Below are 18,119 nucleotides of genomic sequence, written 5' to 3'. Positions count from 1 at the left end.
AGTCGAGGTCCCTCTTCCCTTCCCTTTCCCCCCTCCCCTCGCTCTTTTTCCCCTCTCCTCCCTAGCTGCTTATGCTAGGGTGGGCTGGGCTTGTGGCTTTACTGGCTTCACTGTCCACTTGCAGCTTTAAACCATCTCTCTCTCTCCCCTCTCTCCATCTCTTCTCCCTCATCTTTTCCTTTTTTCATCTGTTCCCAGTCACGGAGCCGGTGGAGCGGAGGAGAGGAGTGGCAGTGCACAGTGGCAGAGCTCCAAGCGGGAGTTCAAGCAGCAAGGCGGTCAAGAAGATCCCAAACAGGAAGATCTAGGTGCTCCAAAAGGTCTACTGAAGCGTTCGGTGGAGACCAGGGAGCGCGGAGAAGACGAAATCCGGCAAAGGGAGGCACAGCAGTTAGACTTCCGCTCGCTGCTCGGACGTAGAAATAATCCCAACAGCAACAACAATAATAACGATTTTGGGGTTGAGAAAGACGATAAGATGGATTTTAAAGCCAATCTCAAAGGGGTCAAGGCCAAATTCGAGGACGATCGCAAGACCAATTCTGCACAACAGGTGGACTTCCGGGCGGTTTTAGGGAAAAAAGGTTCTTCTCCAGCACCTCCATCATCGACCACCGCAAGCAAACCAGGCGAGAATAAAAATGCTACAGATTTCCGATCGGTTTTGGCAAATAAGAAGAAGATTCCAGAGAAAAATGGAGAGACGCCGGTGAAAACAGCAGAGAAAGAGAAGGACAGCAAAGTGGCAGTGAATAACTGCGTGGATGGAGGGCATCGTGAGAAGAAAGCTGCGGTGGGTGGAGGTGCAGGTGTAGGAGGTGGAAAAGGACCTGAGTTTAAGGAAAAGCTGAGCGACGTGACAGTGTTGGATGGACAGAGGCTCAGGCTGCAGTGTCGGCTCGCTGACCCTGCGGGCGCCACTGTCACCTGGACGCTGGACGGGAAGGTCATCAAGGCGTCCAAGTTCATTGTCCTGGCCAATGAAGGTAAGACACATGCACAAACCACAAATCATGAGAATACTGCAATAAGGGCCAGAGTATAACACAGTGAAGCATACAACTGTTGCACTCATACGGTAGCTTCTTAAAGGCTCGTTACCCGATTTTTGTCTTGTCCCTGTCAAGGTCAAAATAAGTCCACTGTGTGCTGTCTGCATCCAATTATAAAGCCTGTTCTTGGCCGATAATCAGGAAGTGCACTTGGTAATTGTAGTAATTGTTAGCTTTACTGTCACAGCAAAACTCCCCACTGGTCTCAGAGCAGTGAAAAGCATTTATAAACTCATCATGATGAATAATTAGGCTACTCAGAATGCTTAAGGTAAGTGAGAAATAACTGCACTGCAAACCATTTTAAATGGACTAGTTGGAGTACTTCTGTTTTAAGACAGTTAAAATCAGGTACAACCCATTCTGCGGGTGTTTAAGGGAGGTAGATTTTTTTTAATGAACCACTTGATCAGGCTAACCTCCAGAGCAGCTGAACATGGATCTAGCTTAAGGCTTGTATAAGATGGCATGTGTTGTGCACTTGACCTGACATCACACTCCCCTCATGTTCTCCTGTCATCTGTCACACAGGAGCATGGGCACAGACCCAGACCACACAAGTGCAGCTTTGCTCTAACAGGTGATTTTCACCTGTTGTTTCTCTTGGTCAGAAAGAACATATTTTGCAGTGAGCCACAGGAAAGCCAAATAGCTTCACTAAGTACCAACCTCTCCATCTGAGCATCAGGCTTTGAATGCCCCAATGATATTTGGTCACTGTCATATGCAATGTGTTTGCTATGGCAAAAAACCTTGCAATTTAGGTCACTATACTGCCATTGTCAGATAAATTAACCTGTCACAGTAAAATTGTGTAAGCACATGTCTTTTTTTGGTCAAAAGTTTGTACACAAATAAACAATTCACTTATAGACTTTAAAATCCTGAAGCTTAAAGACACAGTATGTAACTTTTTAGTCAATAAATACTTCGGTTATTTTATTTATTGTTTGGTTTATTGTACTGAAAAACCTAGAAAAATGTGCGTCCTTACTGTGAGTGGGTTTTGCATCCCCACAAACCTGACACATATTTGACTTGGGGAGGTGCCTCCTCCTGCTTGTTTCTATGGAAAAGTTATTCCTTTGGCTATCATCTTCCACAGTATGGAATCATGCAGGTGACCTGCCACATCCAGAAAGTTACATGTTCTACCTTTTAATGTAATAGATCAGAATTCAATGAACAATTAATGCTACATGAGTGGATCATTATATTTTGATGAACATGTCAAAGAAACATCTAAAACTTTAGTTCTTCTACCATAGACTGTATAAAGAAGTGGACTAAGTTATTGTGACGTCACCCATAGAATTAGGTTCCAATCAAATGAAGCTCATCGAGGCTAGCGGTTATAGGGTTGAATTTGGAGCAGAGTTTCATATTTGAAATTCCAACAAAGAGTATCATAACAACCAAAGAGCCATCTGGAGCCAGGCTGTCGAAGGTACCCCCCTTCCTGCTCACACCTCTGGTTTAGTATGGAGCAAGCCCTTAGCAATGCTGTCTATCAAACCTGTTGCTAAGGCAAGCAGGCGTGACCTCGGGGAAAGAAGACGACTGATTTGTCTGTTATTCATTTTCATATCTAGATTTACTGACAGAGTAGTGAAATAAAGACCAAAATGATGAGGCTCACTGCAGGAGTTAAAGAGAGGGGTGATCATTTTTCAATGTAAAGTAAATTGGAACCAGAGTCGATGGAGCCGGAAGCGTGCCTATGATCGCTTTCTATTAGGAACGCGATGGCTAGTGTGTTAGCTATGTCCATTTATATATACAGTCTCCCACTAAAGTTCCCCTCCAAACTTTGCTGTTTTTGATGACACGGATGGGCTCCATAAATGCCACCTTTAATACCAGCAGTTAACACTTTCACATGGGACACGCCGCACATACTTCCTAACAAAGTGAGAGTCCCCCATCAATCCCCCCTCCACAAGCTAAACATAGAGCTCTATCCCAAACAATGGACAGACGGATGTGATGTATGACGGTCACTGGATTCATATGAGCAGGGATCGTTTTACATAGAGCTGCCTTACTGTACCCCTGGTGTTTATTCTGGGAGTGGGACACAAGTGTTAAGAGGGTTCAAAACAGCAACATCAGACATTAAAGGTAGACTAAACATTACCGATCTGTGTCCTTAGATATAAGGTAATGTAATGTTTAAACAATGCACAGGTTTGCTGGTTAATTTATTCACAATTACAGCAACGCTCAATAGGTAAACGTTATTGGTGTTGTGTTTTGCTTCTCCTGCTAATTATACAATCAGAAAAAAATAAATAAAATCACTTTGGTCACTTTGGGTTGCCAGATCCTACCACTAAAACTAATTGGAAGTGAAACAATAGGCCTGGGCCATACTTATACCTCTTGATATATTGTTGTTTGATTTATGGATGTTATAAAATTTTAATATAATTTACTTGCCTGGACATGTCGTCTGGATTGACATTAGTTTATCTTCCCGAGTTCAGATAAGCATGATTGATAGTGGATTAGCCAATCAGGGACAAAAATCATAACAAACACTGGAATAATTGAGCCTGATGAGAATACAGCTCTTGAGAAGAAATATTAAAAAAAAGATTAGAACCAGCCAATTTGTTTATTATAAATGTGTCAAAATCTTGTCTTTAATCTTGTTTCTCGTCTCATCTTGTGGGAATTGTCTCGTCAACAGTAAGGTATTACAATCACAACAATAACTGTCTTGAAAATTTAATTAAAACAGACAACCTGGCCATCATATCCAATGCCTAAGTTCCATCTGTTATCAGTAAAAGCTATATTTGATTTGAACATGTCCAGCTCATATCTGGGGACGCAGTTAGGTCATGTTTATTTAAAATTTAAAAACTTTATCTTACATACTGTCCCTTTAACAGTTCTGTTTGGACACTTCATGCAAATCCGGGATCTTTTCAGAATTCTGGAGTCCAGTCAGTTTACTGTATATATTCCTATTGGATTTGCCAGGCATGGGGGATTAATACATTTGTCTTAACCTTACAAATCAAATTAAATGCATTATATTTGAGCTGCAGTTTCCAGGCACACAAGTCACGCACAATATTCTTTATCCATTGTCAGTATTGAATGGATCAGTGAGTTGCTTTGCATATCATAACAGAGGGACAGCACCAGCAGGGCCCAGATCAACGCCCTCCTATGGGACAGACATGAGGAGATTGTATCAAAACCACATAAACACTGCTCGCATTTGTTAGTATGCCAAACATTCTCAATCTAATCTCAAGCTAAGATAAATGGATAACAACTGAAATGTAATTAAATCAGAACTCCCTGATTATATATGGATTCATGTAGATTATTTTGACAGACGGAGGTTAAAATATTTGACGCTTCTTATGTAATGTTTGAATAGTGAAATGTGTTTACTGTACTGTACGGGTTACAGTAGTTTTGGTCTGTATTTTGTGTAAGGCGTTAGGCACACTTTCAATTGGTTACAAGAGGTGGGTAGAAGCCAATTTACAAAAAGCCTAGTAATTGTAAGAGTAACTGTCTGGATGTAGCATTGGATTTATATTTTAAAGGAAGATCAAAACATTAAATAATGCACAAATTTGGAATTTTCAATTGATACACCACAAAAATGAGAAAAAAAATTAAATCATATCAGAAGGCGTGATGCAAAAAACAAAAAAATGTTTCACAGCACATACCTATGAATACATGAATTCAAATTATAATAAAAAGTAAAAATGTAATTAGGGTTTTACGACTCCTGGATCACAGCCGGTGAGAAGAAATGGAACAGAATATATATTTATAACAAATTCTGTAAGGCACTTTCTAAAAATGGACAAAGCACATTTGACAGATTAATACATTGTTCTAATTTGACTTGGTTTGGTGGGATAGTACCTGAGGTAAATATGTATCTGAATTTTAGATTAGTCAAGTAGCATTTGTAAAGAAAATTATCAAACATAAATTTGGAAAATACAGGATGTAACAGTGAGTTATAAAACAAAATGCCTCCTGTGTCACTAACTGTCATTGTCAATTCCATCTAAAATACAGAGACAATTCGCACAGAAGGTAGGCATTTTTTCTGACAGCTTAAACATTGATTTAACAAAATAAATGTATCATTTTTCAAATCATATCTATTACATATGTCATATCTGATGTCCATGACTTTTGCTGGAGCTACCAAAGGTCCAGTGAAAACTTTGATATAGGAAAAAAGTTACAAAACTGATTTTTTTTTTCTTTGACTGCCAAATTAGTCGTAGCCTTCTTCCATATGAGTAGGCGGGGGCAGAGGATTCCCTGTGTATGAGTGTGCACTAATCCTCTGTTATTTCGGTCAGAGAACAGCCCCATGTCCAGATCCTCCACATGCTGAGGATGACTGGTCACTACCCAAAGGCCAAAGATCACTGCTCCAAACAGCTGGACCGGCTCTGGATAGGTCATGTACTTGTGATTAGGATATGAGGAGGTTAGGGTATTAGGAAGAGACTGTAGAATTGTTTACTTAACTTCCTTTTAAATTCTGTAACTGCTTGCCCTGTGCTTATGAATCATACATGTAGAAAGAAACTAAATACTATATTGCTTAACTCATTGCAGATGTCTTATTAAGGTTTTCAAAAAAATCAGACTCCAGATCCTCAGCTACTAATACTAAAAGGATTATCTAAAGTAGATACTACTTAAAGTGTGTGTCAAAAATTACTCTATTGTTTTTTACATTACATATTCTAACATGAAAATATTGTGTGAGTTCAGAAATGTAACTTGTATGCTCTTTTTCCAAATGTCCTTGTTACCAATGTTTTGGTCCTGGTTTTAGACTTTGAAACAATTTGATTTCTAATGTTCAGGAATTTACATTTTATTTTTATTCATTTGGGTTCCCTGCGTCAAAATACTTTGATGCACTATGTAACCTGTCTGGTGGATGGTCAGCAATCTCCTTATCTCCATACATATGTTAATGTTTTGACTGAAATATTCCACCATATGCCATAAACTTGTCTGTCCTCTTGGAGACGAGCAGTTGACATTACAAAGCCAAGTTACAGGTCCCATTCACAACAGAGCTCTTCTGAGGAGCACTTCGTTTCACTGTTGACCACAAAGATTGATCACAGATACAGCAACGGGAGGTCTCTCTCTGCGACCAAGACTCCAAAGTATCAGACATGCTTGATATAAGTCGCAGACCGTCTTGGCAGCATTTCTAAGTTTGATCTTTGTCCTGGTCTCACTCTGAGACCTATAGCCAACAAGCTTTAGCTACCCCATGATCAGAAATCTTTTTTTACAGACGGCCAAAATCATGGACACCTGGCTTTAAACTAAAGTTACTCCTCACCTGTCCTATGTCTTCTGAACTTCCTAATTATTGACTGTGCTAACCACACTTCCTGATTATCAGACAGTAAAACGGTTTATAATCAGATGCAGACAGCATTCAGTTGACTTATTTTGACCTTATTTTGAAGAGCTCCTTATACAATATATGAGTGATATGATGAACTGGGGCAAGACAAATTTTGGTATAATACATGGAAAAAAATCAGGTACAAGATCTTTAAATGAATACAAGATGGATAAACAGAAAGTTACATAGTGCATCTTTAATATTGTAAAATTTTCATTCTACCTCAATAACTATGGTTTAACTTTGCTGTGTTACATTAGTGGTATAGGGTTTAATAGCTGACTGCATTGTTGTAAATTTAGACTGGTAAGACAGACTTTGAGGTAAACATAGCCACTGTAATGTCAATGACTGCAGTGCACCACGGGAAAAATTTTCATTAATCTTATTTTGGACTGGACCATGCTGATCTTCTGGCTAGACATAGGAGGTATTGTTTTTCAGGTTCTTAGTCATCTTGCTTAAATAATGTCAGCTGCAGTTAAAGGTTCACTATGTAACCTTTCTGCTACTGCCACACACTTGTTTCCATAGGTTATTGCCTTGCCTGGAATGTTCTACAGTATTTATTTAAATGCAGGTTATGCCATCTCCATGGAGAGACGGCATAACCATAGCATAAACATCTCCATGGTGATGGCATAAACTTTCTGTGGACAGTTAACTGAAAAGTTACATAGTGCACCTTTAAATTATGTAGTTACTAGTTTGCAGAGGCAGCTCACACTAAAAATGGATGACTTGTTTGATGGTGTTGTTAAGCATAGCAACATCTACTTCTTATCTTTGAACAGATGGTGCTAGGACTTGGCTTCTGTGTATGCACTAAAAAGTGTAACAGTTAAAATGAGGCTAGACAAAACACAATCGCTGCCAGCTTCAAGGCTGAGAAAAATCTTAAAATGGACTTGCATTGTGATTTTCTGACTGATATTGACAGAAAAGCCTCAAAGGTTTGGTGACAAAAGCCTCAGACTTTAAACAAAGTGCTAAAGTTAGCAGTGCCAATGGTTTGCTAATGGACTTCAATGAAGTCTTAGGAGTTTAAACGCTCTATATGAAAAAAATAGTCATGTCACAAACATGTCCACAGCCCCGCACCTATCCCTTCTCTGCCTCTTGTCCCTCGTACAGTTTGATCAGTGTATATGACCATCGCTCCGTACAGTGTGAGCAGGTCAGCGTATACGACCATCACGCAGTTTGGGAATAGTTTGGAACATCTTAAAATCGTGTGAAATCGCCTTAAGTAAGTAAGCCCAGCTTTAGGGGAGAATTTTAGCAGACTTATGCTACATGCTGATGTTTTATTTATGGCTTATCTTCCTGTTACAGATGCCCTTTTGAGAACTTTTCACCATTCAAAAGATATATTTCGTTTTGAATTGTTAATTGCCATAGCAACGGTACAATTTTTTTCATCACTAAACCTGTGGATACTGCAACTCCCACAAAATGTATTGATGTTCAGCTTGACTTCTGCATCAACTTTTTTTTTTTCTTTTTTTTTTGGGGGGGGGGGGGGCGTCCCATAATCACAGTGACACACTTACACTGACTTGCCCATGTACACACTACAAATTCTACTTTTTTCAAATTTTGTTGTATAGCTTGTACAGATATCAGAAAGCCGCAGTAGACTAGACTTGTCGTTGTTTTTTAATTGTGTGTGTGTGTTGTATTTGCAGGCGGCCTGTGCTCCCTGACCATAGACAAAGCTCTGCCAGAGGACGAGGGCCAGTACAAGTGTATAACAGAGAACTCCACAGGAAAAAGCGAGTGCTCCTGTATGGTGCTAGTGGACGGTAAGTACAGCTCAAGGACTATCCATTTCTAATTGATTTTCACAAATATTGCAAGTGTGAACATATTGAGGAGATGTAAATATGCGAAAACCTAATTATAAACTGCTAAACTAATGCAATAGTCCAACACAATTAATAAGAACATTAAAGTTACAAAATCAAATAAAGTTTCATTATAAATTGTGATTCACCTACTGAAATTCAGATCAGATTTTGTTAAGTTAAAGCTACCATTTGTAAGTTTATTTGAATTTTTTTCACCAGTACATGGCTGATGTGAAACCTGTTCCTCCCTCCCCACACCTGGCCTTTGTTCAGGCTCCCTGTGCTCTCTGGTTTCCTTGTGCCAGGTCAAACCAGCATCAGACAGCAACTAACATAGATAGCATCTAGTGGTGATATGTAATAATGCAACATAACTTATAATACAAACTAAATCACACACACATACCATATTCATACTAGCCAAGGTGAGTGAAGAGTTTGCACTAGATGTTCCCAGTGGTCTGCCATTCCAGTACTAACCATGCTTGACTTTAGCTTCTGAGATCTGATGAGATTCACAGCGTAGTATGTCATTGAAATTTCATCCACACTACATCTGGCTGATTGTGATGGAAGGGCATCTGGCATTAAGACCTGCTACATAATAGAGATACTGGTTCAAATTAAACACTACATAAAACCCAGTAATGTGTTGTGTCTTTTGAGGATTCCTCTTGTCTCAGCTGCTCCTCAGCTTCCTGTAATTACAGCAAAGTCTAATTTTTTATTTACCAGACCTGTTCCTGTAAGAGGCTTATTAACAGTGGAGCTTAGGGGAATTACTTTATATCAAAATGTTCTTTTAAATAAGCCAAAGCATTAGTAGGCTACTGTTATTGGGGTTACAGTTCAATCCATGCAAATGAATTGTGTTTGCACAGTCGCAGTTTGGACATGCAAATAGCAGTTTAAAGGTACTGTACCTGATTTTGGATGTATTAGAGAAAACATCTGTCTTGGCCCAGTACAGACTTATTTTATGAGCAGTTCTTGAGGTCAAAATAAGTCAGCTGTGTGCTATCTGCATCTAATTATAAAGCGTTATATTGTCCTCTAATCAGGAAGTGCACTGTTAGCATGCTAGTTGTTAGCTTTACTATGATGGTAAAACTCCACTCTGGCCTATACCAGTTGTGAAAAGCATCATGGTGAATCATTAAGATGCTCAGAAAGGTAAGACATAAACGTGGTTTACTCTACCACTCAAAATATGTATTAGAGGTAGACTTTTACATATTTTTTATTTAATTAATTATACGAGATAAAGGGGTGTGGAAAAAGCTGCTCATTGATCAATTTACTCTCTACTTTCTGTACTAATTTAATTATTTATCATTTGGTGACTTTTTTGCCACAGCTACTAAATGTAAGTAAATACATAGGCAAAGACATGGAACTAGGGATATAACAATATCCAAACCTCACATTACAAGATTATTGCAATATTTTAGAAGGAGCTAATTCTGTAAGATTTTGGTGTGAATCATTGCTCATAATCCAAAGAGACCATTATTTGTTCATGTTGTCTGCACTAAAATGGAGGAAAGGGACTATGGTATATGTATTTCCCTTTGTTTTTGTTTTTTTAGCTGTTGCTGCAATAAAACAATGTATGCATTTAAGCAAAGTAGCTTATAATTCGATATTGTGACAGCTCACGATATTAGACTTTTGACGATACAATATCACGATATTGCAGTTATTTTTACATACCTACAAAACATCTTCAAGTCAAAATTTACTCCAGATTACTTTGCTTTGCTTGCATTTATAAACACAAACTCTATAGCTCTTAAATTTCTTGGAAACTACGGTCTGCATGTTTTAGTTCACTAACCCCACATTTCACTGGTAACTTTATGCTCCTAATCTGACAGGACAGGCCTGCTCCTGCCACTATCCCACTTTGAGAGCTGTAGTAAAACTACATTTCACTGCTTCACTGGAACAAACCGCAACATGAACCACTATACGTCAGATTTATCGACTGTGGTAAAGGCCCTGTAACGATTGTTTTTTCCATGCATTTGAGCAAAATGTGTCCCAGTACAGATATATTGTGCAAGTGGCCCTTGGGATCAAATATGTCTGCTTTGTACTGTCTGCTTTAGGGTTGTGAAAGTATTGAAAATATCATACTGAAACTGGTATTGAAATTAGCTACTCATTCGAGCAGGCATCGATACTAAAAAAGTCACATTCACAGGACAGAAATGAACCTTTTCTAAATGGTTTTTAAAATGATCTTGAGCTGTATCAGATAGTAACTATAAGACCACATAGACTAGTATACACACATGGACCACTAAGGAAACTACCTGGATGACTGAGGGATTACACAGATATAAGACAGCATGGCAGTATAAAAGAAAGATTTAATGTTGAAATCACATTTTATTGTCTATAGAAAGAATGTTTCTTATTATCATTGTGGTATCGGAATCAGTATTGAGTATGGAGTCTATTCCTTAGTATTGAAATCAAGTTTGAAATTTTTCTATCATGACAACATTTGTTTTAAGTGTTTCATTGTCAAATAATCAGGAAGTGCGCAGTTAGCTTCCTAGTTGTTGGTATCTTTGTGAAACGTGAAAAACTCATCACAGTGAATCATTTGGGTGTTCAGAATACATATTGTAAGTGAGGAATAACTTTGGATTGTTGCAAGCCATGTAAAATTAACTCATCTTTTTTTCCACTTTTTAAGATACAGCACCTTTAATTTATCATCTCCTCTGTCTTTCCGCAGACCCGGCGGAGAACTCCCCAGCCGACAAAAAGTCCAAGAAGGCGACTCCGACTTCAGAGAGTGAGTTTCCAAAATATGCGGGGCTGCAGACTCCTTCCTTTTGTCCCAATATGGCTGTGCGGGCTGGGATGGCTGGTTCCCACACACACAAATGCAGAGAGAGGGAGAGGGAGAGAGGGCTATGGGACTATTTTCGAGTGCTTTGTATATCATTGGAACTATCAGGGAGTATATCACTGTCAGGTTATTATTCCTACCTCTGGATGATAGGACTGCATTTCCCATTGGCCTCCAGGTCGCTAACCCCAGACAGACGGCGGTTTATGTGGTTTATGGTTGTCTCTTTGGTTAGTTCATGAAAATTTTTTCATACGCTGTGGGACAGAACTTGTAGTTGGAATGAAAGTGAAGTTGTAAAGGATAGTGTTGAGACCAGTATGTATGCTGTATAACTTGAGACAGTTACACTGGAAGTAGCAGAGCATTTTGCAATTTCAAAAGTTGCGCAGCGTTCTTCATTCACTCTTCTGTCACACTTAAAGCTAGCTAATTTATTTTTTCAGTAAATATTTTACAGAAGTAAGTGCTGAAAGCAACGATCTGATTGGCAGTCCTTGGGAAATCAATGTGTATTATGTATATGTATATTTTGTATATTAACAATGCATTTGTGAGAACTATGGATGATTTGTTAGACAGATAAAAAATGTTGCAGTTTAAACTAAGCACACTAAGTTGAAGTTTTTATTTGTACTGAGGATGCAGAGGCTTATCACAAGTTCTTACCAGAAGCAGTTATAGCAACATCATCTCTTGCATTCATGCCTTAATGAATTCAAAAGACAAGTATTGTGATAATGCTTGCATTTTATGGTTTAATAATAGGATTCTGAATTTCAAATTTCACTTTTTAAACATCTAGATGAATTGGTAAACTAATACAGGAATCACCCTTTAGAGCATGTTTGCACAGTTCAGGGTGTACAGATGCACATAGCTGTACAGCCATTGATGCTCTAATGGTATTTTTTTTTGACTAACTTCTTCTATGGAAAATCTGTGATATCTTGACATAGTTTTGTGCTTCCGTTTGAAGTGGCCTAAGTTCTTATCCAGGATGGGTCCTTAGTTCTCCTTCAGTAGTGTGAAGCCTGAAGCTCATAAACACTTGTGAACACTCAAGCCTCCAGCCAAGTGTTAAGTTCTCCATCACGAGGAGCGTCTAGGCTTGGTTCCACCCCCATGCTGAGGTCTGCTTCTGAGGACTTAACACCCTCTAAGCAAACATCTCCACCAAAGATTAGTGTGGACAATGACTACAAGTGCTTCACTCAATACGTTTACATGCACGCCAAGAAAATGACTGGCCTAAAATGACTGGCCTAGTCCAAACAATGTAATCCCTCAGTCATGAAGAAGTCCATGTGTACTTGGATGGCTGCTGTATGTAACGGTCTTGTCTAATTGCAGTAGGTACAGAGTAAAGAGGCGTTCAACTGCACAGGGTGAGAAACAATCAGGAAAATAAAAGATGTGTTTAGAAGTGTACTTGTTTTAGATCAGCAGAGAAGACAAACTACTATCGCTGCACTGTGGACTACTATCTACATTAAACATGCTATATCACACCAAATTGATTCTTGTGAGCTTTTAGCCATGTTATAATGTTGCTACCTCCTCAAAAAACATACCTGAAGTTGTGTTTTGTTTCATTCACACTTGTTTGAGTAACTTTATTATTACATCTGTCTACATCTCAAGAGCTACCTTGTGATGTCATGTAGTGGTACTTTTCAAGTAACAGTTGCTTATTACCTTTTATTCAGTCTTGATTGAGATTGGCATGTCCAGGGCTGAAATCATCCAATGATTCTAGTGAAGTTGTATGGAGTTTAAAAACACAGTGGAGCACCTGTATTACGACATGACATCACAAGTTGAAACAGAGTGTTCTCAGTTTGACACAAGAACTCAGCCTTAATATGCAATTTGTGTGTTTTGTTTGAATGAAACCAAACACAACTCCAGCTATGTTTGTGATGAGGAAACATCATAATAGCTCAGTTGGTAGAGTTGTTTCCTTGATGTAAAGCGCTTTGAGTTCCTTCAACATGGAAAAGTATGTAAAAATGTGACCATATAGATCAGAAAACAGACTAATATGGGACCTTTAAAATAAAAATAAAACCTACAGCAAATTCAATGATACTTGATTTGACCTGATTTTTACCATGTATTTCAGTCAAATTCCCCATTATAGATATAAAGTATAAGCAAGTTAAAAAATATGTCCACAGTGTACTGTCTGCATCTGATTATAAAGCGGTTTATTGTCTGAGAATCAGAAAGTATGCTGTTGGTATGGTAGTTATTGTTACCAGTACTGTGACAACAAAACTCCACTTTGGTCCCTGAAAATTATGAAAAGCGTGTTTTAACACCGTAAAAATCAATATTAATATTCTGACTTCAAGTCGTTAGTTTGTCTTTTTTATGTTTTATGATATTGTAAAAAGGACAACCATTTTGCCTTTTTCTTGAAATAAATTAGCAGTTACAGTACATAACATTGCACCGGCCACACCAGAAGTACCTTGCATATTTGTTTACCATCTTAAATAAGACAGGGAAGACAGCCAAGCCCATCTCATCACATGATCTTATTCCTCTGAGATAGACTTCTAATCTGATCTAAGCAGGTCAAGTTATTCTAAAGACCAACCATTAATCCATACACCGCCTAGATTATCACTTTATGTCCTGTTTAATACGGCCCCAGTAGAGCAGGTTAACATATAATTATAGTAGGTATTTTTACAGATGTTAGCACATAGGTTGCAATGGAGGTCCATCTTTTTGCCTGAATTCAATCAGTTTGTTCTTTCACTGTTCACCTGCATGTCTCCATAAACACTTTTTTTCTTTTGTCGAGAATGTTAGACATGAAACTTATCTATTTTGCATTTCTTCAATCACTGGCGATTTTATTGCGAAAAAATACCTTAAAAAACATATGTTCTTACTGTAAGTGGGATCGCCACTCCATAGATCTGACCTATAACTTGGCCTTGTGGCAGTATCTGCTTGTGGCAAACTCTACCACAAAAGGTAGATATCGTAGTATTGGTAGGTATAGATAAATAAATGTGTTGCCTTTAATGAATGAGTATATTGTAACTCAAGTCACGGTTTTAAATAGTATGTAACTTTTTGGAGTTGGCACATCACTCTTATGGCTGCATGGAAATATGAAGTGAAAACCATATTTCGGAACATTCTATATGATACGTTTCATGCCACACTGTGGACGATGCAGTGCTCATAAACAGGAGGTCAGCAAATGGTCAGTGCATTTCCTGTGTCTGCTTTTGTTTATTAGTGTTTCCACATTTGGCCTGCTTAGATTGACTAATACAGGCCTTAAATTTCAAATGTCACATTTCAAAATGCCTTTCTAGCTTTGTCAACAATTGTGACTGACCAATCCCAACAAACAATAGAGCAAAATAGTGGAACCACAGTATTGAGTGACTAGACGGAGCACTGGTTTGTTCAAGTTTTTGGCTTTCATCTTAACTGAATCCCAATCAAAGTAAGTTTTTTTTTTAGGTTTGAAGTTGCTATGTAACTCTGGGGTTGTCTCTATGGAGATGTTATTGCTCTGCCTGGAATGTTCCAGACTATACCATTTAACATATGTATCTAGTTATTATTTCATGATGGGTGTTTACATTGCTGAAACATGTCTCAAAAAACATGTATTCGTATTTGGCTTTTGGCTTTGTGGCTCCACCTGCTTGTTTACAAGTCTGGAAGTTTAATGCCATGGCACATTCTTGGCAAAGCAATAGCAATCTCCCAATGGAACGAATGAATGAATGAATGAATTAGTTACTCACATAGGAGTACAGTGTCTGAAAAGTACTTGGAGAAATGGTATAATAATAATAATAATAATAATAACAATAATAATAATAATAATAATAATAATAATTATTATTATTATTATTATTATTATTATTATTATTATTATTATTATTGTCACTGTTATTATCATTGTTATTATTTTTATTATTCTATTTTATAATTATTTATTTATTAAAAGTTACTCACATAAACAAATGCAACGTGTATTGTTACACTGGGGTCACTTTAGGCCTCCCCTCTCCGGACATATCTGACATTTCAGCTCCCCTCACTGTGACCCGAGCCTCAAACCGTTAATCTGCGCTGGTATGGATGTTTAATGGATGTTTTGTGTGCAGTGGAAAAAGCGCGCCTTATCTTTATCATCCCGGCTTAGGCCTCCCTCACCCTCTCTGTGCACAGGGACGAGCGAGTGTGTTTACAACCAGACCAGGCTCACGTTTCAGAGACCACAGCGACGACCACTGAATAAACACGGAGACATCAGGGCATTTAACAAATGAAATGCATCATTCAGAGTGGCTAAAACTGCAGTAATGGAGGTAGTGGATTGGTTGTGTTTGGTGAGGGCTGTGCAATTATTTGAATTTTAATCAAAACCGATATTCAATTATTTCTAATCAGTGAGTAAGTTTACATGCACACGAATATCCCAGTTATGAGCCTTATCCCGGTTATGACAGTATTTTGGTTATAACGTTTACGTGCGCTCAGAGAAACTAAGATACTTATATCCCTGTATACATGCGCAGACAGAGTATCCTGGGTATTGAGAGGGGTCACTAAGTCAACCATGGCACAGATAAGGCAAAGGACTAAACATTTTTGGTAACTTAAGACTTTTTTTGTTGACAAAGGAACAATATATAGTTTAAAATAAAGTTGTTAAAAGGTGATTGTATTGAAATACACTGATTTTATTTTGTTTGTAGGTATTAAATGTTTATTATGTTATTAATGTTATTTTTTTAAAGTTCTGGTAAACGTTTGAGTTGTTTTGGAAAAGTTGCTACTTCTACCGTATTTGTTACTTCACTTCACACAAGCTCTGTACAGTACTAGTGTGAGAAATCGGGATACTGTGTCTACATGCCACAGTATCCGGAATACTGTCAGAATATCGTGAGATTATCCTGATTTCTCATAACCAGGATACTGGCTTATCCAGGACACTGAAATCAAGATACTGCGTATATACATGGACACACACAAAAGAAGGATACTCAAGAAACATGATCATAACCAGGATACTCGTACACATGTAAATGCACTCAATGTCAGTGATCAGCTTGGGCCAATCCTCAGTAAAAATATGTAGTAAAAGCTTAGAACCTCCAGAATCCACTCACTGAGCTGCAGAGGCTGCACTAGCACTGATCCATGATTGGCTGCAGGTGCTGGGGTTTAGATTGTGAGACCAGAGAGTCCTTTTAGGGTTAAACCAACTGGATTTCAGCATTTAAACTGGCAGCCCAGTAAAAGCTATGTTTGATTTGAGCATGTTTATCTCATATCATGGGACAAAGTTAGTTTATGGTTATGGAATATGTATTCAATATTCACAAATATTGAAAGCCATTATTATTTGTTTTTAATAAGGCAAAATAAATGTAAAAAATCATGATCGATCTATATGGGGAAAAAATGTGATTTGTGCATTTGTCATTTCACCATAGCAAGCAGCAATTTTTATTGTGTTTTTATTTTGGGGAAATGGCTACGTAGTTTTAATTGCTCAAGCCTCAGGTGCAAGATGCTACAATTTTTATTAAACATTGATGAACAAACATCGTTATAACATAGTTGAAATCTCATTTTACATGTGTCCCCTAACCATAAAGTACCCGATTTTTTCTGTGTACTTCAATAAAATTTATTTTACCACAGTAAAGATGCATAAGCAGGTGTTGAGGTAAAAATTAAACTGTTGTGTGCTGTCTAATTATAAAGCATTTTATCCTCAGAGAGTCAGGAAGTGCACTCTTAGCATGTTAGTTGTTGCAAGAATTAATGTGATGGCAAAAATCTGCTCTGGTAGACTGTAAAAGTTGTGAAACATGCTTATCAACTCAACACTGTGAGTAATTAGGAATGCTTGGAATGTATAATGTAGGGAGGAAAAACTTTGGACCAATGCAAACCGTTTAAAGTGACCTAGTTCAGTTTTTCACATTTTGAAGAGGGTAAAAATCAGGTACAGTGCCTGAAAAAATACTACCATATTCTTAAAAAAAAACATTGACAGTTCTCACATGACATTGAGATTCTCTGAATTAGCACTAGCATAAAGTTGTACATAAGTGTGCGATGGAGCCCTCTCCCTCACACCGGCCCCTCGGCACCACTTCCTTATAAGGCCGTCTTTCCTCCACAGGAGCACTGTTTTCCCTCCATGCGGTGCACACTAAACACTGGAGCGCTCTCCTTTTAAGAAGCGCACCTCCGCAGTCTGCAGTCTAAGGGCCCAAGTTTGGAAGAGCTCGACACTTGTGCAGAACCATATGAACATGTCCTCTTCTTGTTAAAAGCGCCAGTATAAATGGGCATATCGCCAAGCAGGGCACAACACTGTTCTTACGAGCTTGTAAAAATTGAACTGTGTGAAATTTGCTTCCGAGATGTTTGCAAGATGTGACAGTTGATGTTGTTAAGGATTGTAAGCTGTGGTGGTGCTGTTTGTCAAGTTCCACGCAAGATTTAAAGAGGGGTTATTATGCAAAATCAACTTTCTTCCATGTTATAACATTACTCCCTCATCAAAAACACGAAGAGGTTTTATATGTCATCCATGCATGTTTGAGTAATTTTGCGATCTCTCCCGGGCTCTAGTCAAACCCTCCTTACAGTTAGATTTTGTGTAAGACTCAGCCAACAAGCCTACATAACCTGTGCTCCCACACGGCAATTTCCAGTATACAAAAGCATCATACAAAAGCATCATACAAAAGCGTATTTGTTTCACAGTAGGGAATAAAACATATCTTGGAGACCAGTAAGTGACACCAATTTCAAATCTGTGGAGTGTTAGAATGCATGGTTTTCAATGTAGTTTTGAGTAGTGTCATGATACTAAAATTTCAATGAATGTGAATGTGGTTTTCAAAATTAAA

The 18,119-nt window shown here is 38.1% G+C and overlaps 1 protein-coding gene across 1 annotated transcript in view; it reads left to right on the top strand.

Moving 5' to 3' along the window:
- The window catches only part of mylka (myosin, light chain kinase a), a 101,727-nt gene that overhangs the window by 56,199 nt on the left and 27,409 nt on the right, over positions 1 to 18,119 (top strand). Inside the window, exons 17-19 of the mRNA XM_033986436.2 lie at positions 199 to 986; positions 8,172 to 8,288; positions 11,083 to 11,142. Coding sequence (XP_033842327.1) covers positions 199 to 986; positions 8,172 to 8,288; positions 11,083 to 11,142 — 965 coding nt within the window. The remainder of the gene's footprint in view (positions 1 to 198; positions 987 to 8,171; positions 8,289 to 11,082; positions 11,143 to 18,119) is intronic.

Source organism: Periophthalmus magnuspinnatus, chromosome 21 (genome assembly GCF_009829125.3).
Source record: "Periophthalmus magnuspinnatus isolate fPerMag1 chromosome 21, fPerMag1.2.pri, whole genome shotgun sequence".
Classification (NCBI taxonomy): Eukaryota; Metazoa; Chordata; class Actinopteri; order Gobiiformes; family Gobiidae; genus Periophthalmus; species Periophthalmus magnuspinnatus.
The sequence above is the reverse complement of the archived record's forward strand: the minus strand, read 5'-3'. Positions and strand labels throughout refer to the sequence as shown.